At 33.1% G+C, this 26144-nt stretch overlaps 2 protein-coding genes across 6 annotated transcripts in view; one reads left to right on the top strand and one right to left on the bottom strand.

The window, feature by feature from the left end:
* The first annotated feature begins 11 nt into the window (after positions 1-11).
* On the top strand, positions 12-7359 carry LOC126829794 (aminoacyl tRNA synthase complex-interacting multifunctional protein 1). The gene is made up of 7 exons (XM_050559923.2): positions 12-108; positions 1031-1137; positions 2763-2876; positions 3041-3193; positions 3718-3959; positions 4664-4832; positions 7087-7359. The coding sequence occupies exons 1-7, from the start codon at positions 89-91 to the stop codon at positions 7251-7253; spliced, it is 972 nt and encodes a 323-aa protein (XP_050415880.1). The 5' UTR covers positions 12-88; the 3' UTR covers positions 7254-7359.
* Positions 7360-8417: 1058 nt separating this feature from the next.
* The window catches only part of LOC126831141 (protein Shroom1), a 134022-nt gene continuing 116295 nt past the window's right edge, over positions 8418-26144 (bottom strand). For all 5 annotated transcript variants that reach the window (XM_050561805.2, XM_050561806.2, XM_050561807.2 and 2 more), the window contains 5 exons: positions 13242-14882; positions 12717-12852; positions 12015-12116; positions 11536-11709; positions 8418-10613 (listed from right to left, as the gene is read on the bottom strand). In XM_050561805.2, the coding sequence (XP_050417762.1) occupies positions 10350-10613; positions 11536-11709; positions 12015-12116; positions 12717-12852; positions 13242-14882 (2317 nt within the window). In that variant the 3' untranslated portion in view covers positions 8418-10349. The remainder of the gene's footprint in view (positions 10614-11535; positions 11710-12014; positions 12117-12716; positions 12853-13241; positions 14883-26144) is intronic.

Below are 26144 nucleotides of genomic sequence, written 5' to 3' on the forward strand. Positions count from 1 at the left end.
TCAACTGAAGAAGTCCATTAAATATAAACATCCGTTTTGACTAAAAATAAACAAGTACTTGTCGGCGAAAATTATTTACCTACAATATATGTTGATACGAGTGATCAGGTTAAATATTGATATTGTTATTAGGTTTTGCTAAAGTTGAGAAGTTAAACCAAGATACGGTAAATCCGTAACTGGTATAAAGGAAACCCTTAGCCGCTTAGCTTACTGAATTTTACCATAAGTTTTGTCGGGTCGTCTACTTTCGATTTACCACGTGTCTGTCATACCATATGTCAGACATGTACGTTCACAAATAATACATCTTTCAAAACGGAAATTACCCATATATGTTGAACTAAATCAGAACATATTGCTATTCAAGATCCGATCTCTAGCCCTAAATATTAGATAGTCAGGTCATAATGATTAGTTCCAGGAACAAACGCCGAACTGTCTCTGAGTCTGATCAGTATCAGACGCTTTCCTCTGACTGTACCTGATCCTGATCAGATCCTCCCTATTGAAATTGCGATATGAATATACCGCTCTGTCCCCACCTTTGTTCTAAGGCTATTTTGGAATCATTACACTATTGGCGAGTAGAATTTTTCATAATGGCAGACCACTTCAAACGTATTTTGTTTATGTTTTTTAGTTGTAAAATTCTACTTGGAAATATTGTTGAATTATTATAAATTCGTATCATGTAGCGAGAAATTATTCCTTTTGCAGAGAAAAGAAGAATCACAGTGAAAAATAAAGATAAAGATAACGATTCCAATATAGCCATAGAAATTAGAATAGAGGTCGGGGTAGAATGGTATTTTCATATTGCAGCTTAGGGACGATCAGGAACAGAGGACAGCGTTCGATAAGAGACTGTTCCTAAAACTAGTCAACCATGATTGCCAATATACACCATTATAGGGGCAGCAATAAAATGTACTGATACCTATGTGATCAATTAAGTGCCATATCATATGTGATGTGGCAAGATCCTTAGCTGTTATTTTGTATGTATGTTTATGATTTACTATTACAGAATGGCTAGTGAAACCATATTGCAGAGATTGAAGCAAAAAGCTGAATTGGCGGATAAAATTACTGTAGAATTAAATTCAAAAATAGAACAGCTTAAAACCGCAGCAGGTATCAATTTTCCAAATTAATCACATATTCTTAATTAAAAAACCACAAGCAAATTAAATTGTATTTAAAATTAAATGATAAATTTGAGTTTTAAATTACTTAGTGGTCAAGGTTTGAATGATTAAAGGTTCAGTCTCTCTTATTTTAACAAAAAATTCCCTTTCCAATTAAGGTACAAGTTTTACTCGGTTTAGAACTACCCCATGGTTTCAAGCAAGCTTCATCTAATTGTGGTCATGAATGGCCGAGAATTTAAAAATAGCACTTAAAATTTGAATGGCACTAATGCATCTTTTTCTCATTTGGCTGAGAAATAAGACTTCAAATGAACCATCCACAAGAGACCCTGTGGGGTGTCCTTCGGCACTAAGGGGTATAAAAATTATGAAAATTACAGTTGGTGAAGAGAAGACCGGCCCCACAACAGATAAAGTTTTTATTATTTTATATAAACCATATTTTATTTCAAATGGATGAAAAGGGATCAGAAAACAGACATAGCCTATATATTGGCTATTCCCGTACAAGGAATGTGCAATGTATTATAAACAGATTTGCTATGTACATTTTATGACATAAAGAGAAACAAATAAAATCAGATAACGGAAATCTATGGCATACACCATTTATAACAAAAGAAAAAGAAATGATGTTAGTTTTTGTGTGTCTACTGTCTTGTTACAAGCATTTTTTTTTTTCAAGTTTAAAGGAGCTAAATCGCTAATATTTGGGACCTAGAAATTGACTCATGAATCGCAACGCTTATAATAATGTAATATGAATGTATATAAACTGATTTACATTCAATCGTTTCTGTTTTTACTGTAATTTCTAATCAGTTATGTTCGGCGAATACGCCAGAAGTCTCAATCGAATGGCAATCTCTAGCGTCTGACTATTCCAGTCTACACCGATAGTATTTAATGAGCATGCTCTCCAGGTAATATGGCGTCACCGTTTGACATGACTTGTGGAATATGTCTATAGCCTCGTTCTTTGAGTCCCTTTTGTACCAATGGTAAAATGCTTATTTTATATTAAATATTGGATATCAGAAGCCCATCTTTTCCCAGTAAGATAACAGCATCAATGTTGATTTAAATTGACAAATAATTCGCGTTTTCAATGTCGATGACTTTGGATGATATTGAGTTAGAGACTTAGCTACTTTAAGGTTTAGTAGAAATATGCTACTTTTCCGGCTTGCAAAATGACCAATGGGTCAGATCTATCTTCTTTGATTGACATACTGTAATTGAATGTCGCTTAGTATTAAACTCAGTAATTGTGTATCCATAAAATTGTACCTTGGGTCAGATCTAGTTTCAGTCACTTTGCATAGTCCTCGGTCTTGACCAGCATGTACGACTGTGTGACTGTCCTTGACCCAATTAAACCCAATCGGCATTTCAATATCATGTTGTTTTGTGGCTTCTTATTATGTGCTAAAAATAGCACCACTTTCTCCGTGTGAAAAATGACCGGCTGGGAAAATTTTGAAGTGGAAGCCCTGCATGGAACCCATGGGTTTTACCCCAATCAATCAAAACAGGGTCTGAACCATCCCAACTTTCTCCTATCACTGATGGGAATTAGATTAATTATTCAGTTATTTATGATTTTAGTTCAAGCAAACAGTAAGGGAGAAGAAGATCAACTTAAGAAAGAAAATGCAGTATTAAAAGCTGAAATAGAAGAGATAAAGAGACAGATAACTCTAGCAGAAATTAACAATGGAGGTAATTGTCAGTTAAATATGAAACCACTAACAGAACACTGAATGTTCCAATAAAAGGTCGTTAATAATATATCTCGGCTACATATTCTATTATTTAAACTTTGTGATAAGTATAACCTTGATTTTTTTATTATATTTACTGTTTTCATACAAACTTTTTTAAAGTTAAACAAGTTTTTCTGCCGCATCACACACCAACGGCACCACTAGTAAATGGAGTAGTTAATGAAACAAAGGAATCGAGTCCAGCACTAGCCAAAGAACCGGAAGTCAATAAAAATAAGAAACAAGAAAATACTGCAAAACAAGCAAGTAATGGTAGGTGGTAATGATTCTATAAAATTTGTCTGGAGAACGCAGGTTCGCTACCGTTGTTGCCGAGAAAGTTCATCTGGATTTTCCGGCGTGGTTTCTTCTTGTCAGTGGTGCAGGATGGAGGGCCTGACAAGGACAGCTGTCTAGTCGTTTGGATAGGATGAAAAACCAAGGTAGGCCAGGTGCCACTATGAGGGCATACTTTCCTTCATAGTACACTGCATGGTGTATGCCCGTCTTCGTTAGACCATTTGGTGCAGAAAATTAAGACTTTAAATCACATTAAAATTTCATCTGTGACAGTACTCAGTTCTTTTCGTTCAGAATTTTCTGGACTGACAATCGAGCACCCCATAGCTTAAGAGTTTTCACAGAATTTCTTGACACTTATGATTATGTACTTTGTGAGTTTTCTTTTAAAAACTAATACCGATTTCTTTCAAAAACACAGAATTTTTACATTTCTAATTAGTATTTACCTCTGTCGAAAAAAAAAAAATACATTTTACTTTTGTTTGGTTTTGTAGATCAACCGAAGGAAGGGAAACCAGCAAAGGAATCGAAACCCAAAAAAGAAGGCAAACCTAAAGCAGCACCAGCAGCAGATGAAAAGATGGATATATCACGTTTAGATCTACGTATTGGTAAAATTATTGATGTTAAAAAACACCCAGATGCTGACAGTCTTTATGTTGAGGATGTGGACGTGGGAGAGGAGAGAATACGAACTGTTGTTTCTGGCCTGGTAAAACATGTTCCTTTAGATCAAGTAAGCGATTTTGAACTTTTCTGAAAGTCTTTTTTTTTTAAGTTATAATTTATTGACAGCAATGTTCTATCTAATGTTAAATATACATTATGGGAGATTAGATAAAGAGCTGGCAGTTCTCACTATAATAGTTAAAAATTTCAGTCAAATTGATCCACTCTGAACCAAGATTTAGCGATTGAATTTTCGGCCTAGCCTCAATCATAAGTACTAAAGTCGGTACGATAAAAAACATAGTCTCGATTATCCATTTCATGATTAAAACCTGAATGGAAGTCGAACAGCAAATCGGAACCTAATCCAATAAACATAACAGGCTAGCAATGACATCAAGAGTTGATTATGGTCTGAATAAGTTCATTATATTAATGTCTAATTAATAATTTAGATAACATTTCAGGCCTAAAGAAAGACCTGCAATAGGCAGATTAGCTTTTGCATAATGTATGTTTAAGTAATTAGTGTACAAAAAATCTTATCGTATGCAAGTCTCATTCTTATGTGTGCCAAAGCTATGCCCCTGAGGAAGATGGTATTGCAATTGTAATTTTGTATTGTGTTTTGAAGTTAATTTCTTTGAAATTCTAATTTTATGTCATATATGTAAATTGATTGACAGGTAAGTTCTCCAGATGGTCAGTTTCACTGTCAGTGAGTCAAGGCTAGTAAATATAACTAAAACAAGATCCCTTTTTGAATTTTAGATGCAGAATAGAGTAGCTGTATTTATGTGTAATTTAAAACCTGCTAAGATGCGAGGTATATTATCCGAGGGGATGATCATGTGTGCCAGTACACCAGAAAAAGTAGAAATTCTGGTTCCACCAGCAGGTGTAGTTGTGGGTGAAAAAGTTACATTTAAAGATTTCCAAGGTAAAAACATTATTAGGAAGTCTGAAAGCCTATTGAGATTACTAAAATTATTATTTATTTTTATTAATATTTTTTTTTTTCGCTGGAGCCTATTTCTCAGTGCCTGTAACAGATACCGATATGGGACCTAATTTTCTATTGGGAAACCATGTGGTGGCTACTTGATAAACTATTTTTGAAACTTCGGCGCAGAGCGGAAGTGGCCGAATTTCGTGCGGTGCCAAAAAATTAAAAAACGGCCGTAGCTTCGTCAATTCTGTACCTATTTTCATACAAATGACATTTTCAGAAACCCTGAGTCTTTTGTCGGACGATAGCAGTTGAAAATTTCGAAATTTCGAAACTTCGTCGCTGACTTCTAGCGTTCGAAAAATGAAAAATTTTGTTTAACAGACAATTTTTGTTATTTTTCAAATTTGACCTACATTTTTGGATACCTGGCCCCGAGTTCACAAAGCATTCTCAGACTTAAGTTGAGAATTTACTCAAACTTGTTCACCTTATTTGAACTAAAATATAGCCCTTAATAATAATTTTGTTGTTTGAATGTATGAGATACATCAATAAGAAACTATGTGCAAAGTTTTGTGTTTCTGCATCAAAGATATTTCTCATAAACAGTGATTGAAAGTTGAGCAAATTCTCAACTTAAGTCTGAGAATGCTTTGTGAACTCGGGGCCAGAAGACCATCCGATTCTAGAAATATAAGTTTCATTCCGAGTTATCACCCTTTATTTTTCGATTTTTTTCGAATTTTCTGCCCATTTCCCAACCCTTATATATTTGGGAAAGGATAAATCGATATTTCTGAAAGTCCTGGAACATAAAGCTATATAGTCAGACCGCTGGATAAAGCAATTTCAACAACGGTCCGGTAACCGGAAGTAGTCGAAATAATGTCTGATATTTCGAAAAAAAATCAAAAAATGGGTGTTTTGGGGAAAAACTCGATTTCTCCGTCCAATATCAATGGATTAAACGAATTAAGCTTTCTTTGAGTGGCCCGAGGAATGGACTGTCGTATGATGCCCAATTTATACGGATACTATGACCAAGCAGCAATATATGACAAGCTGAAAAGTGATTACTATGCCAGATTTCACCGAATCAAAACAACTAAAGTGTCATTGGATAGTTCGAACAATGGACAATCTTATGAGATCTAAATGGTAAAAATTCGCGGGTTAGGCAATATATAATGGAACGCTGAAAATCTATTATTTTCCTTTTTGGAGCCTATTCAGACGCTTTTATTTCGAAAACTTCTCTTATTTCCTTTCTTAAACTTCTGTTACTTAGAGTCCTAACGGTGGTCTATGGTGTGAATCCAAATTTAAAAGCCTCAATATAGTATAAATGGTCCAAAAGGGCCACAATCTTTGAAAAGAAGTCGAAAAATCGTTATATCTGTAAATCTGCTTCTAATGGTATAAGGGAGGTAAAACTGTCCAATGGATCTTTCTGAAACTTCTGGTACAGGAAATTAAGTTCCCATACCACTTGTTAAATCTATCCCGATAATGATCGGTAAACAGGAAGTAGTCAAATAAATATTCGATATTTTAAAATAAAAGACAGTAAATAAAATTGGTGCTCTTGCAACAATTGGGATTTCACCGTCGGGTGTGACCGGATCAAAACATCTAAAGTATCGTTTGGTAGCTCGATAAATGGGCTATTGTATGACACACTTCCTGTCTGATTCCTGAAAGCCGGTTCAGTGCTGCTTGCAGGTCTAGTTCTAATTATTATAGTTGACACAACTGGGTACTGATAATTATATGTTCTTGAAGCAATGGTTATGAACAGTATTAGCTCTGCTAATTGCTTGTTACCATTGCTTTAGGATCTGAAAGGACTGGAGTTTAATACTAGTATCTCATCAACATGATGCTTTAGTCATTTTGAAACTAACACAGGTTATGTTTCTGTATGGTCACATGTTCAAACCTTCCGGGAAGAATTTTTCCCAGACAGCGTTTCTGTCTACTCTTCATCAAATTCCAAATGTCACAGTTTCTTTTAATGCACTTCTGTCCAAACATCTTGGCAACACTTTCTTTGTCAGCTACCTATGGCAAGAGGCAACCAGATTTACATCTCATGGATCTTCTTGACCCACAAGCCAGGATTTGAAAACTATGCTGTTACCCTTCAGCCCCACATTGCTATATCTGTTTTATTGGGAATTCAGCTTCTTACAATGCATATAAACATTTTGGAATTGAACTACTTTGTGTGATTTTTTTTCAGGTGTACCAGATACTCAACTTAATCCTAAAAAGAAAATCTGGGAAACTTTAAAACCTGAAGTGAGAACAAATAATCAATGTGTAGCTACATTTAGAGGCTGTCCATTTACTGTAGAAGGAAAGGGTGAAGTTAAGGCACCAACCCTAGCTGATGCTCAGATATCCTAGTTAAACCAACTAGTAATATTATTAACATTGTTGCAGTGAGTGAATTAAAGACAGTCTTTCCTCTAATAATTCTTTGTTCATTTTGTTTTAAAGAGATTTGTTGGAATTATTTGTGTAAATGTTACAGTATATCTTGTTGGTTTAACATTATGACATATTTTAATCCCATTCAGATGAAACTTAAAACTATGGATGAAGGATCAAAAGATTCTGGATGAGTAAAATTTCGGTGCACTTCATATCACAATTTCTTGAGTTATAGCCCATGACTTTTATGCATAATGTGTAACAAAAGTTTGTGGAGCATGAAAACTATCGATTTTCATTGTTCTCTGTTTGTTCGTCTGTCAGGGATGAACACTGTTGACTTATTCGATGATAAGCATTGGGACAGTGAGAGGATGAGTCCTATTGAATTTCCCTGTTCTCTGTCCATCTCGAACAAAATGCTTGTTACAGTCTGCAGTTGTTTACAGATTCTTTTTTCAAATTGGTTGTGAAGCATTGCTAACATGATACGCAGTATGTTCTGCACCACTGACTGAGAGAGAAACGGGGTTTACCGTCCACTTGACACAAACTAGGTCATTTCGGGACTAACATATGGTTCAATTTTATTTCAATAATTCGCCTACTCGTAGGGGTCTTTAGCAGTGGGAGGAAACCGGAGAAAACCCATGAGGTTGGACAGTTGACCCTACTCCTTGTCATGACAACCGGGGAATCGAAACCACGCCAGTTGACTCGATGACAGACCTTATGATACAGCTCGCACTCACTAACCATTCGTCCATCTTTTAGAGAATAGACAAAATATATAACCTTGCTCATCATGTGAATGTAATGCAAAAGGATAAACGTCTCGATGGCCTATAATAACTGAACTGAAATACACGTAAATTAATCACTAGAGTATCCTAGTATCTTTTACAATGGGGATGACTGGTCGTTTATTATAAGGACGCCCTTAAATCATAGACTGTCACAGATGCAGAAAATGCTTATTATTCACCCAATGAATATATACACAAAGGTAAACATTCCATTAGAAGATATGGAAGTTATTGTGTTACATAAGGCATAACACAGAAAAACAGATCAACGCATTTAAATAGTCTCCCGTTCCAGACAGGGAACAAAAATACTAATAAGACAAGCACTATGTAATTATCAAATATGAGTTTATTGATGAACTAGGATGGATGGAATACAGAAGATAAAACAGATGAATAGATAGAGAGAAAGAAAAACAAATACATGTAAAACATGAATAATGGAGTATGTACAATAATATAATGTATACATTTAAATAATAGATCAAACTTCAACTGGATTATAAATACAGTAATCAAACCAGCAGGACTGTAAGTCGTTCAGAAACAGGGAAAAAAAACAGTTAATTTTTCTTAATATGAGACAATAAATTAGATTAAATTACAATCAACATTAATTTTTACATCTCAACTATTAATTATCATTGACAGAACACATTTTTTACCATTTTTAATTTATTTACCCTCTGTTTGAACTTTCACAACCGTTTTTAGCTAGTAGTGTAAATAGCATTGCATTATATATTTTTCTCAGCAATAGTCATCTCAAAAATAGAAATTTATTATTTGGCAAAAATGGTTATCTATCATAGAATAAGAAAAAAAAAGATTCTCAGCAGATTTAGTAAGTTAGACTGGTCACACATCAGTTTTCTCATGAAACAGCATCCTCAATAGCTACTTTTAATAAAAACTGAGCTTGATCACATGATTTGATCCTCAAATTGATTATTAAGAGATGCTATCGAAGATGACTTCCTACATGAAAATATCCAGTTTGTGACCAGTCTTATACAAAGCTTTACAATTCTCAACATGCGAGATGTTTCGTGTGTTTGGATTGCGATCAATCTTGAAAATCACATAAAGGTTTTACTTGTTTATTTATATAACAAGAATGGAGTTAATTATTTACATAAGTATATACAGTTGATATATTAAATATACAATGATGAACAAACCAGGTTTTTAATATGAACAGATTACTATAAAATATATATCATATACAATTAATATATAATTTGAACATCGACAACAACCAACTTTATAATTCTAATTTTGTTTCTAGATTAATTCAAACTTTGTTGACTTGTTTTTTTTCCGTTATAACTGTATTAAATGTTATTATCCAGATATATTATTATTAATAAATTAATGTAAGTCTATAATTCTTGATCTGTGGATTGAGACCAACGAAATTAATGTACATCGAAATATGTAAATAGCACAATGTTTTCGAAAATATGAAAATTACTCAAATACACTTTCTATATTCAAAATTAATATTCTTACGAAATAAGTTCTGCATCTTCTAAATTAGACAAACTTGCATTCTATATATAACGAAATTATGGTTCACATGATATTTAGTATACATATATATCTAGGTCCACATCAAAATGATCTGTCGTCAAATATTAATGAATGGATTGGGGGTCAATACATATTACATAATATAAATAACTATTAAACATCTCATTTTCACGATAATCCAACCATTAATAACAACAAGAACATTCACGAGACTGACTTGCTACCATAGTTGAGTAGTCTAAGGTTTAAAGCACCATTATTTATAACAATTTTATACAGGATACAAATACCAACATTTGATCCACTTTGTAAATATGTCCTATAAAGCAAGTAATTAATGCTTGTTTTTATTAATGCTAAAATTGCTATTGATCTCTGAGAGCATTAATTTCATATCACATTTAGTTGTAATAACACATAAGAAAGATTGCAATAATTTCTTGCAGCATTTTAGTCAACCTCAAACCAATAGCATTAATTTCATGCAATTGACAATTTTTACTTTAAGGACTAATTTTACACATTTTTTTTCTTAAGCATTTTTAACATCTCAGCGTGCTTTTAGTTGGAAATCAGCCAATTAATTGTAAAAGCACTTCAAAACCCCCAGTTAATGAATATCTGCGTGTGTACAAAGAAGGATATACATATTTATATTTATTTGAACAGCAAATGTAAATATTCTTTTCTTAATAATTTTTATGATATTTTGAGATAATATGAATTCATTCTACGACTTAGATTCAGGGATGCTTTTTTTCAGTTCTTGTATCTGTTCCTCTCCGAGTTTAATTCTATCCTCAAGTTCCTGACAATCAATGGTTAATTTGGATTTCATCTTAATATAATAATTATAGTCTTCCATTTCCTCAATGGATAATCTAGCTTCTAACATGGCAGACACAAGAACACAACGTTTGTCAATATCTTCTTTCAATAATTTGGCTTCTTCATGTTTGTTGTGAAGTCTTTCACACTTATCTATCGTTAATTTCTGCAAAAATACAAAAGAAAATCAAAATATGATCTTCCAATATCAATCTTTTCACTTCTGAGTGTCACTGTACTGTAAGGCCATGCCAATTTGAATTTCAAAGGGGAATTACGTAAGATTTAATATTTCACATATAGATAATGCAAAATGAATATACTGTAAATTTCATTCAAATTTCTTTATTTTGAGCAAATTTATCAATGGTTGTTGTTTTGACACAATGTGTGCATTGACCATAACCACTACACTGGTCATTCAAGTCTTAGCCTCGCTTCTCCATTTTTAAATTAAATCATTAAATGGCCAAACCAGAGCTATCCGATGGCATCAAGAGTTGATTATAATCTTGTCATGTTAATAAATTTCTAATTAATAATTTATATAATATTTAAGGCCCAAAGAAAGACCTGCAATAGGCAGATTTAGCTCTTACATAATTGCCTGTTTAATATTTTGTTGGGACAAACATAATTCAAAAATATGGTTACTCTTCTCAAAAGCTTTTAGTTCCAAATAGTTAAGCTTTGAAATATGACACAAAATATCATTCATGTGATCCAAATTGCTATTTATTAACCAAGACGAAGAAGAACTATAAATCAAATTGGTCTGGCCGAAGTATTACACATTATAATTATACAATTCCAGTCTACTGGTCCAATAAGTGTGCCATTTCTTATACATTTAACAGATACTGTTTTTTTCTTGTGAATATCTTTATAAGTGGGTTATAAAGCAGAATATTCTTGTTGGCCCAAGTAATTGATGACACACTAAAATTTTACGTTATCCTACAGCACACATAGTTGCTCCATATTTTTAAATTGAGAAAACATTTCCATATGAACCAATGAACAACTGATAAAAAGAATTCTTAGTGGAAATATAACCTCAACAGTGGATGATGATAATACTATCATACCTTTACTTTAGGATTAGTAGATGATGCCAGACTTTGAACAGCATTTTCAGCCCTTGCTAATTGGCCAGATAAATTTAGCAATAAACGAACTATCTTCTCTAGGTCTTCAATAAAATACTTAAACTTTTCTTGTTCCGATTGATGTGGGCATCGTTCAGTCACGATTTCAACAACCTGCAAGAACAAGACATTTTATATAAAATCATTTATTTCTAATTTGCCATGATCATTTAGCCATAGATAACATCAGTGTCAAACCATTTTGATAAATTGCTGGAAATTAAATGGAATGCTAATGCATTAAAGGGAGATAATCTTTACTTCAAAAACAGAAATCATCTCTTGCCACCAATTGTAACTGTTAAGGTGTCTTTTACATGTATGCCAATGTATACACAGTTGGATTTTGGTTCCTTGTCCCAGCTCTGTAGTTGCTACCCATGTCAAGCGTGAACCTGTTTAATTATCAATAAACTTACCTTTTCTCCTAACTGATCATTCTCAGTTATTTCTTGTAATAACATCTCTTTTTCTTTCCGTAAAATATCCAGTTTCTTAAATAACTTCTCCATTAGTTCTTCCTATAAACATAAAACAAATATAGTAAATATATGTACACTGATGTATACACATCCACCCCAGGCATGATTCTACCACACTAAACTCATATAAATACGATTATTAGTTTATTTTTATTTCATGACACCGCAGGTTCATCATACTATATAAAATTCCAGATTTAGCATTTAGTGAGCACCTTAGGGCATATCAAATTAAGTATCAAGTTCTTCATGTCATCATGAATAAATAGAAAGTCAGGTTTTGTTTAAACTTCGAAAGATCACAAATTTAGAGCAACTATCTTCTACCTTTGGCGATGACAAAATATCTATCACTGACGGCTTTGTAAATTGTACCTTACCTGAACACTAACCCATGCACTTGCAATGTGAGTTATGTAGAGTCTAGCCATGGGGTATTTGTAGACAGGAAGTCTCAACTAAAGGGGTTTAAACTAACGTCCATGCAACAAAACCAGTTGATTTTGGGAGCAAAATATGGTAGGGTTCTTTAGCAGTGAGAAGAAGACGGAGGACCCGGAGACAACCCACAAGGTTGGACAGGTGACCCTACTCTTTCACATAAAAGCTTGGGCTCAGAACCATTAATAATGGACCTACCTTTTGTTTAACCAATCCACTACTACTGTTTATAATATCTTTGGTCATGTCTTTTGTCATTTCCTCATCATTACGAATCTGCATTTCCATTACAGCTTTTGGTGGAGATATGAAATACAAAGCTGGTAAAGAAGAACTGAAAAACAAAAAAAATATATTTTATAGAAACAAATTCACATATCTCAAGATTTAATCTTTCCAAATCTCAAACTCTCAAGATTAAATTCATTGAAGACATGGAATCTTAGAATCTTATTTCTGAAGTTTATTCCTCAGCAACAGGATGTCATTGACTCCACATAGCAGCAATCATCCATAACTAAATTATTTCTACAATTCTTGGCTTTTCTTTTTTTTTTATGTCTTGTCTGAACTAAAATGTTTGGAGATAAGGAGTATTTTTTGTTTTTATACTGGTTTTCTCCCCCAATAAATAGATATTCCCAAACAACAAAATTTATATGGGTGTGGCCTTGGACCTAAAATCCCCACTGTACAGTGATCTACAAAAAATTTCTAACTTACGAATTATCAAGATTGGTCTGGTTTTTGTTTGGGCTACTTTCATCTTTGGTACTTTTAGGTACATTCTCATCAGATGATAATTTTCGTGGCTGAACATTTTCAATAAACAGCCCATCCATATATTGCATGCGTTTTGTATTCGAATCCTGAATCAGGACATCGGATAACTTTTTATCTTGCTCTTCTAACTCTTTAGCAAGTTCTTTTGCCTGTTTATCACAATCTAGTTCTTCCTGTGACCGCTGTCGGCCATGACAGATAGTCCCTGGAGGAAGCACAGAACCACTAGTTGTTTTCTTCAAAGAAGAGTCATTTGATTGCACAGTTTTCGGGGAATTGTTGTTGGTTGGTGAGGAAAGACTTGTGTTTGAATGGGGAGATGAACGCATAGCACTATTGGACGAAACAACGAAAGATTGACTGTTCGATTGGGTCGGAGAGTTAATGCTCCTGTTCCCATCTTGTTGACTTTTGTTTATATCACTGGTATTAACCCCCTTTGTTTTGTTCTGAGACGAAATATCACTTTTAACGGAACTCTTAACACTGAAATTATCACCACTGCCATCTCTAGAAATTTCCCCACTGCTTCTCGAAGAGGGAATGCTAGAAGTTAACCTTAGTGAGGTTTCCGTGGCTGAATTCCTCGACACTTCACCCTTGTATTGGGTCACACGATCACTATAGTTACTAATATTATTGTTTGTAACATTTTCACTGACTTTTGTACTACCAATGTTTTGAGAAGACCCTCTGTTGTCTCTAGCTTGTTGAATATTTTCCGCTTCCATAGAGATTTTGTTCCCATCATCTGGTCGATTATGTGTTATACTTTGAGTGGGTTTTTGTGGGAGTTTATCCGTATGAAGAGGGGAATAACTCGTTTGATAAGGTCGAGCTCCGTACGGTGTAGGAGAGTTAAACGTACTCCGTTTTTTAATTTCCTCTTGACTTGGGATATTTCTCACGGGACTTGGCGGCTGATTAAAAGTCTTACTGCGCTGAATATTGAGATTCTCGTGAATGTTTCGAGGCTGTAGTCCAAGGTTCACAGGAGAGTTGGCAATGCTTTCGTTTTTAGTCAGCCAAGCAGTTACGGAACGATTAGCATCAGTCTGAGATTTTGTTGGACTCTCGTAGTTATAGACACGGTTTCTCACAGCTTCTTTATCGTGTCCACTCTTTGAATTATCTGGATTTTGAGGAAGAGAATCAAACCTCTGAGCACTTGTATTAGAGTTTGGCACAGAATGTGTGTTTTGAGCACTGTAATTGCTAGATTTTGTAGATATCGTATTCGGTAGAGCACCAGGAAATCGATGTACGGGTGCCACCAATGGCTGAACTGTACCTTTAATAACATCACGGACAGAACTCTCAACCTTAAATGACGGCACATTTCGTGGAGGGTCATTGGGAAAATCACGGGGACGCTTCGGTTGAGATACGGCGCCGTTGAGCGATGACTCACTATTCCAGGAATTCTGTCCCAGCTTTTTCTTCTCCGTGTAACCAAGGCCATCCTCTGGATATTCTTGATTTTCAATACGGACAACAGCCGAACCCGAAACAGATCTCTGGTAATTTCCAGGGGCTCGACTTTTCTTGTTTTTATAAGCACCATAGGAATCGTCTGCAAACCTGAAATTAGATAAAATATGAAATTGAGTAAAGGAAAATCATAAACAAGGTTGTAGTCTAAAATAATATGATGAGATAAAATTAATACTACCTGGAGTCACTACAATAATAAAATGTTTTAATGGAGGCAACAAATTTCTTGATTTATTGTATACGATTCTTCTATATATATCTTCTATATATATAAAAAAAGTAAATAAAAAAATCTCCACAATGCTTGGTAAATTGAAATATGTTTATGTCTTCTTTGTGCTATTTAACCAATCAGTTTTCATGTTGTTTCTTTTCTGATGATAGGTTTGATGTTAAGTGTAGTGTTCCTAATATCAATATTTGCTTATGACGGGTTTGATGATCAGTGTAATGTTATTACTAATACTGATATTTTCTGATGACGGGTTTGATGTTAAGTGTAATATTATTAATATTGATATTTTCGGATGACTGTTGATGGGTTTGATGTTAAGTGCAATATATATTACTGATATTGATATTTTCTGAGGACGGGTGTGATGTTAAGTGTAATGTTATTACTAATACTGATATTTTCTGATTACAGGTTTGATGTTAAGTGTAATATTATTAATATTGATATTTTCGGGTTTGATGTTAAGTGTAATGTTACTAATATTAATATTTTCTGATGAATGTACACAGGACCTCAGATTTTCATACAACTAGACACATTTTACCTGTCAGACGTGAAGAGGTTACACTTGACAAGTGAGAGAAACACTTTGTGTAATAGCTGTGTTTATAATTTTATTTACATAATATTAGTTTGGAGATTTATCTAACCATGTAAGCCATTCCTTTATAGCAAAACTATCTATATAAATAAGTTTATTTTAATAGCAATGTGAGAAACATGTACAATGGTAATTAAACCATGTTTATTTTTAACAATTCCAGATCTCTTCATGATAAGATAGTTGAAATACTGTATCTTAAACCTATACTTTCAACATTCACATGCTTTTCATTTCTCTCACAGCACTGCCAAGATAAATATATTTAATATGGGTTACTTAGCAACTTATTTAATTCAAGTCTCATTGAAAATACAAAACCGAAATAGAACTATGTATAAATACTTGTAATGAGTGCCAGAGGTGAAGTACTTGAACTTTGAAATAATCATTATCTTATTACTCATTTTACTCAAACAGAAAAATAGTGTCATTTGATTAACCAGAGGTATATATATATATAAACCCTAGAAAAATGAAACAAGATTTATTTCTGCACTAACCAGGCTAATAATGAAATGAAATGGGATTTAAAGGTCACCGGAAAAGCATCAATTTTTTTTTCAACATTAGTAATTTCCGCCATTCTCTGTGGGTAGTTAGAATTTTCCGTCAATAAGCAATCCGTGACGTCATTTTAGTCCTTCTGCACATAGAAATATAGACTAGAATATGAGCAGAAGGACTAAAATGACGTCACAGATTGTTTATTTACGGAAAGTTACAACTATCCACGGAAAATGGCGGAAATTAGTAATGTTGAAATTTACCTGTTGCAGGTAATATTGACATTCGGGTTCGTGTTATACTTATGGAAAGGATATGTTGACATAATTACTTGCATTATTTAAAAAATTTATGAACCTTTTCCGGTGACATTTAATGTCCTTCATCGCTGTATTAAAGGGGCTAATAAAGATGGTAATATTCCATGAAGGGTGATATGAGGAAAGTTGGCCTAGACTGCAACATTTCCACCTTCTTTATCAACTTCCATCCATCTAGGGTTCATTCACAAGCATGGTAACAAGTCCATGGACTTCCAACTGTCATGGGTTCTTTTACAAGCACGCTTATAACAAGTCCATGGATTATTCATCCAATACATTTTCCCTTGCTAGAACATTTGGCCTGCATCACTGACAAGGGAAAACCAAGATGAGAAACTTTCTCAACCAACTCCAGGATTGAACTTGGGACCTCTTGGTTAGTTAGCAAGTGTGTTAATCATCAACCCACCATGACTCCCTGTACATGAATGGAATGTCAGAAATGCTTTATCATGTAGTGATTTCGAGAACAATCATGCACTTCTAATGATTTCTTGTGGAATCAAATAATGTTCACCATCTTGTTAATACTTATTCAACTAAGAGGCAACATTTTCCTTACTTTATCTATAGATTAAAGAACACTTGAATTTGACACGGTCGGTAGCATCTACATAAAATTTCAACTGTTCAGGAATATTTTACGCATACAGACAATATGTAAGTGGGAACATATATTAAAACATCCTGAAAATACAACGCTAATCTACTGCCTTGATTCTATAACTTCTAACATTTCCAATCTGTTGAATTCTGATCGATAGTCCAGTTCCCTAATCTACTGCCAGAACCTCTTAATTTCATACATAATGTAAAAATGTTGAAACTATACTTCTTAATCAGACTTAAGATCAAAATTATTTTGACAACGCTTTTAGATCTCCCGAATTCCTAGTAAATGATTGGTATAGAGCAATAAATAAATTAGATTGACAGGTTGGATATATTTACATCACCTGGACAAGTAGAAGATGTAAAATGTGAAGTTTGATATTTAAAGCCTGTGAGAGATGACAGTGTAAAGTGATATAGAAATGTCTGAAACACTCGACTATTCCCTGAAGACAGCTCGATACATGTAGCATTCCACTCCACATGAACTGTTTATTAGAAATCATATACTCTGCCAGTTACAAGCAAATGATATATGCTAGTTTTAACCTTTAGAAATAGGTGAAACCAGGTGTTAAAGCTCGTTAATCAAGGTAAGCTATAGGAAGATGTATATTATATCTATTAAATACCGATTGAAGGTCAACTAGATATTACACCTAGTTTTAGTTATTATATATGATACAGATATTTCCATTACCTCCAAATGACAACAACGTGGGTATCAGATATTTGGCAATCTCTTCAATACAGTACCTGTATATAATACAATACTCAAGATAATATTAATGACACCCATGCGGTTTAATTTATGTGATTTCACAAACTGTCTAATATTACTGCCTATGGTGTTGTAGTAGTCAAGTAATCAATTTAAGATACTGGACTCTTTTGACTTGAATGTCTCGGTTTCAAAATCAGGTGTAGGCTAATAAGAATCTAGAGGATTTTTCAAGTCCAGCCTTCACTTGTGATAGCAGTGTGTACACAAGATAAAATCATTGTAAACCAGGCCCCAATAAACATGGTGGGATCAAAAATCTCTGTTGTACATTTAAATACGATATTGTTGCATTGATAAACTGAATCAAGACATACTGAATGCACTAAATATAAACTACAGGTAAACAGGTTAAATCAAAATAAATTCTATTCTATTTATTTGACTAATTGTTGGCCTTGCAGATGAGAAACAAAGCGAAATGGTTTGACATTTTTGGCAGGGGATCAATATATCAAGCACCATGTAACAAAAGTAACAGTCTGATAGAAAAACAAGATTACATCTATAGAAGAAGTATGAATGATGAATTTTGGTTGGATTATATTACTTACCTATATATAGAATATAGATAATAAATAGTTCTCTCTACCTCAACTCTGTCCAAATAAACAAACAACAGATACTCTTTACTCTCATTAACTTCCACTCTTACAAACCATAATATATAGAATCATTCATTCAGCAACATAATTTTGCATCTATCTTTCCCGCCAAGACACTATGAATTCTGGCGCTTGTTCACTTATTATCAATTTTCATGTGACTTTTTTACCAGAAATTGCTACTTAAGGTTTTATTCGATTCAAATAACCTACATGTACATTGATCAATTTTAAACAAATCTCCCAATTATAAACAATAGAAGTAATAGAATGTGCAATCCGGACATTGTCAAGATAATATAAGACATTGCCAGGCATATGTACCACTGGTGGATGTCCAGCAAGGATTTGACATTTTTCAGTATAGTCTTGTTAATACTTTTAATACATATCCAATATTAAATCGCAGGTATAACTGAGTAAGTGTCTGACTTTTTTGGTCAGGCACAACTTAATCATTATTTTCAAGCCTGGGCCAGTGGAGTCTTGTTAGCTCCTTTCACTATGAATTAATCTTGTTAGCTCCCTTTCACTATGAATTAATCTTGTTAGCTCCTTTCACTATGAATTAATCTTTTACACTGACTATATACAGTTTAAACAAAATTTTATAGTAATTCTGGCAGCCTCTGATGTAAAAAGAGGGAATAAGATATACATTTTAATGTCCCACATGTATTTCTAAATAATTTTAGACATACTAAACCACACACCAGGTATACATGTATATTCAAGTTCAAACTCAAGAGGCATTAATCAGGAACAACAGTAATGTTTTCTATATAAACCTAGAGTAGTTTTATTGGATTTCTACTTACTATAGATTTAACAGTTAAAATAACAAGCAGGGAGTTAGTTTTAACAACTAGAATAATACACACTGATATTCCTGGTGCAAACTTTCATGTTACTTCATCAGTTATACAATAGATAAGATATCATCTGGTATTATAATCATTACTATCTAATGACATTCAAATCTATATACGATGCCTTCAAATAGATTACTCATTTCTTGGGTCAATTTATGTATGCTTCAGTTGAATTGATATTTTGCCTTTTTAAGTAATTTAATATGCCATTCAGTCAGACACTTTAAGTTAATCTGGATTAAAAAAGAAAGGCAATTAAAAAGCTACCTGAACTTTGTTGTCCGAGCGCAAATAAACCAGTTTAAAAACCATGCTGACTACTTGTATTCAAGAAAGCTTATCTGAGCTGTCTAAAAAGGTTATTTTAAATTGGCAGGTTTGAAAATCTTTGAATTTGCAGTTTTAATGTAGGATATATTATATATGCGTCCATTATTAAATGTAACCTCTGACCATAGTTGTTATAACTGTCAAGCTGTTTAAAAAATACACACACCTGGCTTAAAAACACTAGCAGTTTTAAACTGGCTTATATATGGCCATCTAAAGGGCATATAAATTTAATTCAGTTAAATATATGAATCTGTTAGCAATTAACTTGATTGACAAATGTATTAGCTGGACACTTTCCATGTCAAATGGACATTCATTGGATAAATTGGCTTATATCACATTTTTGTTCCATTAAAAGTCTGTTTGTATCTTATAAAAATTATAATATTAAAAATACATCTCAGATCAAAACAAACCGGAAGATTTTATTAAGATCCTGCTGAGTGTACATGCTATATATCTCTGAGGAAGTAATTACAGATATTGAACTCTGAACCTGACATATGTACAATGTTTCACAGGTAAACATCAAAGAGATTAGAATCTAATAACGGTGTTTACCATTTCAGGTGTTTTGATGGTTAGATTATTACAAGTATTTATGAGCTCCAATTTACACCAACATAAGGCACCTGTCTTTAACAATTTTTCAAAATCTGAAAACATGATCAACGACAGGTGGAATTAGCACTAGAAACAAATTCTTCCCTTAATGATATTGTACGAAGAACATTAAAATAATTGTTTGTTGGTTTCAAAATTACTGTTCTTGATATACCATTTTAAATTTTTAACAATTATAAACTGACCATATGAATAGAAATTACCCCCCCCCCCCTTGTGCTTGTCTAAACTATCCCCTTTAAACCCATTTTACCCAAGTCTGACCTCTGAACTATTCCCTTTAAACCTATTTTACCCATGTCTAAACTATTCCCTTCAAACCTATTTTACCCATGTCTAAACTATTCCCTTCAAACCTATTTTGACCATGTCTGAACTATTCCCTTCAAACCTATTTTACCCATGTCTGAACTATTCCCTTCAAACCTATTTTGACCATGTCTGAACTATTCCCTTCAAACCTATTCTGACCATGTCTGAACTATTCCCTTCAAACCTATTTTGACCATGTCTGAACTATTCCCTTCAAACCTATTTTACCCATGTCTGAACTTTTCCCTTCAAACCCATTTTACCCATGTCTGAACTATCCCTTTAAACCTATTTTGCCCTAACAATCCCTTTAAGCCTATTTAACCAATGGCAACTTGTGAATAATTTTGGCAATTCTTGATGAGATCTATTGATTTTGTTTTGATACCCTACCACTTCAGAAACATTTTCTCTCCCCATTTAATATCACATCAAATCAGATTGTCGACGTCTTGACTGAAGATTATTGGGTTTTCGCACACATCATCACAATCAGAGGATGGTATTTACAGTTAAAAGATGAAGCTACATATACATGTAATTAACTTTCAAAAGACTTACTTTCTACCTCACTTTAATATCTATGCTTGTTATTCAAATAACAAACTGGTTAATCCTTCCACAATATATAACGTAAATAAATCTGTATATTTGTGTAAATGACCCACTCTGTGCATCATGACATAAGAAATGTCTTTAACAATAGCTTAAAAAGCTCAATAGCGTTGATTACATGGATGATTGATGTTACATCACAATTCCAGTTGTTTACATGTGGATTGCGGACCCAATCAAAAAGATGCGTAATGAAGGTGCATGTAAGTTACGAATCTCGGTTGTTGCGTAGCGATTTGATTTTATTATAAGTGAATGCATGTAGCTGTTAAAACTTTATCATTTAAGGCATTTTCTCCCTGAACCCCCCTTAAATTTTATTTATTCATTTCCATCTGAAGACCTATGTTTTTAAAACAAATTTCTTTCTCCACCCCTTACTACTAATGAGGTGTTTGAAATCCATACACAAAACAATTATCTTAAATCATTTTCTGTTGGCTATCTTAGTTTGAACGAACCAGTACATTACCTATGTGCTAAAATTTCTTGGCTTCGCTAACTAACGATCTGTCATAAAAAAATATTTCGTCTCTCCGTGATCTAACAATACAGATTGAGTTACGTAATATGGAAAACCTATTAATCCTCTAATTTTAAACTAAAGATATTTCAGTCTAGCTCAATACAGAAAAAAACCAGATGTTTTCCTCCATCATGGCTTCCAAAATTAATGGCCAAAAAAACAACAATACCATCTATCTTTCTATGTTTCTGACACATTTCCACAAAATTATAAATATATGAACATTAACGACTGATACAATATGTGTCTGATTTTCTTCAGCAGACACAATCTGTTAAATGACAGACATACCATAATCAAAAGGGAGAAATATTAAATAAATTCCAAGAAAAAAGTTCATTAACAGACGATGTTGATAAAAGATCTAAAGAATCTCAGTATTAAATTAATAATTCAACTGACAAATGTTGAATTGTTATACAATATTTGATAAATAATACAGCTATATTTGCTGTTTGCAAAATAAAAAGATCAACAAATACCTAGTTAGTAAATAAGTCACATCAACAGCCTTTTCCCATTCATTTGACGCCTAAGATAAACTCTTAGAACTCAATAATTATATGTTAACCCTAACATGGTTTAGACGCTTAAGTTATTATTTATGTACCGTAGGTAAACTCTGACTTCGTCTGAACACAAAAGTGGGGTAAATAAACCAGTTTAAAACTTCAGATCTCTACCTGTCTTTGAGAAAGCTTTTAGTTCTCAACTGGCTTATGTAAAGTTGTCTTAAAATCGCTGGCTCTAGCTTTAGCTTTGAGCATGCACATTTCATTACTTTTTGTGAAAATGTTTGCCTTTACGTACATGTAGTATATGCATAAAAAAACACAAGGACTGAAAGTGGCTCTAAGCATGACTGGAAATAAAGAATTCAGTTGTACTGCAGGCAAAATGTCAAAAAATCTACAAAAGCACAGAAAAGTGACAAATTTGTGCAAGATAAAATTTTCAAACACCAGGTAGATTATTATGCCTGACAAAGTCTAAATTTGTTCCTGGCAATTGTCTGTGACATGTGCCTTATTTACAGGCTGTCAAAATAGTTAAACTAATTTAGCTTATGGTCAATGTTAATACTAAAGCCAGCATTTTTAAAGCAGTCTTATTCTTTATATAGCCATCTGAATGGCATATACCAGAAAATGATGCAGTGTGGAATAGAATGTGTTCCATCTGTCAGACATAGATTAGAGTTGTCATAAACATCTGCTATTTTTATAATCTTTTTATAATATGTCGATAAGTGATACAAGTCTACATAAAACATATTCCAAACACGGGCCAAACAAGATATCTGATGCAGGCCTCTATCATTAATAAATTTTTTTCTCTGTGTTCTCTCTGTACATGAATTTGTGTTATTTTCAACACAAGCAAGACCCCAGGTGTGACATGCAGTTCTTTGTCATCAAATGAAGATAAATAGAAAAGCCTGTAGTAAAAAGTGTACTGATAGAGAAATGTCTTTTTTTAATTCATAGATCTACGTTATTAATTTATCGCAAGTTCTTTGTCATCAAATGATGATAAATAGAAAAGCCTGCGGTTATTTTTTAATTTATAGATCTACATTATTAATAATTCTAATGCTAAAAATCAGAAATATTACATTATATATATCAAAACGCAATGCCGCTGAACATTTTCATATTGAATTTATGTGATTATCATTAGAGGCACATTGAATCCCTACAAGTTAAATCTCTAAAAGGAATATCAGTTCAACAATGATTCATTTACGCTTGTATTTACAAAGATATGATGAATTGAAAAGCTATCAACATTCAGCATCCTCTGCAGGGGAAAGCGAAACATGATATTGTCAAAAGCCAGCAACTCCAATAACCATTGCCAAAATCTTTTAATCTGATTGTTTCTAAGCCGAGGGATTATCTACAGTTGATATTTTGATTTTGGTTTCTATTTTGTGTGGCTTATGCCATAGAAGTTTTGAAGTTTTATACGAAAAAAAATTAAGACATGGAAAATTAGATATTATCTGAAGAATGCAAATGACAGGTTTATGAAAGCACAAGTCAATTGTTAACCAAGAACCCCTGTCTCCAATTTCTTTGAAAACAAGTCAAAAGGTTGAGATACTTGTTTGGACTGGAATATACGGTTCTATGAGCCTTCTACACAGTTTCATTCATTTATTCATATGTAGGATTAATGTTTTAAAACTGAATAATTTTAATAAAAACTTTGTACAACTTAGAACCGTTTATTCTTGTTCCAGTTTATTCTGTAAGGTCTTAAACTCTATATTTCTGATAGTTTTCGAGTGGTTATAACTAAATCTAATGTTAGGCATTGGGATTAAGATTTGTAGTTAGTGGAACATAGAACAGATTTATAGCTCCACATTACATATGTAATTCTTAATTAACTGATTTACATGTAATATAGTGACTTCCTATATTTAGATTAATATCTGTCAAGTCCACTATTGCCCCCTCAGGTTACATCGACTTCCTTCCATGATAATCATAAGATATTCTACCCACATACTTGTTTATTATTATAACCGATTTTTAAGTTGCTGTGAAAATAAATAAAATGAACTTCTTATAAATTATTAGACTTACTTTAGCTTCCAACGCTGGCAGGCGTACATCCTGAAGATTCAAGTTAAATATCTCCAGTTCCGACGACAATTCAGATGCATGTACGTTTATATCTCGTAAATTCACATCCGATATTTGTGACACTGTTGTTGTTCCTCGGAGTATTAAAATTAACACATGATAAAAATTCTAAACGTAATAATAAACCACAGCTGTCTCTTGAGGGTATTAAATGTACTCTGTTATTCCTTTGGCGTCTTTTCTATTTTCTTGCATTGCATTATTCCAAGTGCAGAATAATATATTCACTGAGAAATCACAAGTTCCCGCTGCAGGATTTCAATTCCATTTATCTTTTTATAATTCACAGACCTAAATAGCGTACAACATCAGATAACAATACAGAAATCTATGAGAACCATTATAACATCAGTGCTGAACTTTTTTCTCCTCCAATCCAATATAAGCATCTTGCCTTATGCACTATAATTATTAGTAGATAACATTTGTTCACGTATGACTATCGTCTAACTTTCTTATAAATAAACAGTAATCTTTAAGTTGTAAATCAAATTCTGCAAGTACTGTTCCCATTAAAATCACAAATGATTGTGTAGAGTTTTAAATAAATTCATGAATCCTATGAATCACGAGATCTTTCTTTATAGGTGTAGCCAAAATCTTAGAAAAGACAAGATATAAATTACAGTTAAAACATTACAAAAAGTAAACATGAGCCTGTCTGCTTCTCTAAAATTAAGATTTTACTGCTTTCGTTATAACTGCAAGATGTTCACTCCAATCAAATAAACTCACTTCAACTCTATGTCTGTTATTCTAACATATTCTTGTTTAAAACCTTTAAAACATTCTAAATCAATTCAAACTTCCCAAACAAACTTAACAATCCAATAACAGAACTAGAAATTAACACCACTTCTGACTTCATAAATTCAGTCAGCTTAATATACCATTTTGACAAACTGCTATACCAAATGTCATGTAGCCCTTATCGAGGCATTGAATTTCTTATACCAGTATTGGTTTTTAAAGAATAAATTGCAGATTAGAAGATAAACTCCATTTCTTAATCCTAATGACTAACGAGCAATAGATATTATGATCAGTTCTTTGTATGCATTTCAAAATCTTTAAAAAAAACATGAAAGCCACAAATCCACAATAGAATTAATGTTAAGAATATAAGCTTTCCTAATTACACTAATCAATATCGACCTTGTATATAAATCCATCCAAAAATATTATTACAACTGTTCATTCATTCACTGTATTACAACCCTCTCCTACGGTATACTATAGCACACTTCCCCCTGTCTATAACATGTAATAGCCAATTATTTGAATTCACAACATTGATTTTTGGGTCACACGTGTAACGTTCGAGCTAAATGCAAATCATTTTGTCTTCAATTCGATTAAAAAGAGTATTTTTAGAACCCATTCTAAGCAGATGACATTGTATGTCCAGGTGTGCAAACCTTTGTTTGATATGAAAGTAACTCCCTTTATGCTCTTAGATAAAATCAATTGATTATGTATGCGTCCTCTGCACAAAATGATCAGGTAGAGGCAACCTGATGCTCTTTGTTTAAAATTTGCCTTTAAATATTCCAGTCATATCTTCCTTATATCAACAATTATTTACATGATACAAGTAGGCCGGTATACACAAGGCCTTTGCATGTATTTTGACTATTTTTACTGAAAATCCAATCAACACCCCCTCCCCCCCAAAAAAAACCCCTCTATTTGGGGGTATATTGCCTGTTGCTTCTAATTGTGAGGTGTTGTGCATCTAACAGGATATGC

The sequence above is a fragment of the Patella vulgata genome, chromosome 8 (genome assembly GCF_932274485.2).
Source record: "Patella vulgata chromosome 8, xgPatVulg1.2, whole genome shotgun sequence".
NCBI lineage: Eukaryota > Metazoa > Mollusca > Gastropoda > Patellidae > Patella > Patella vulgata.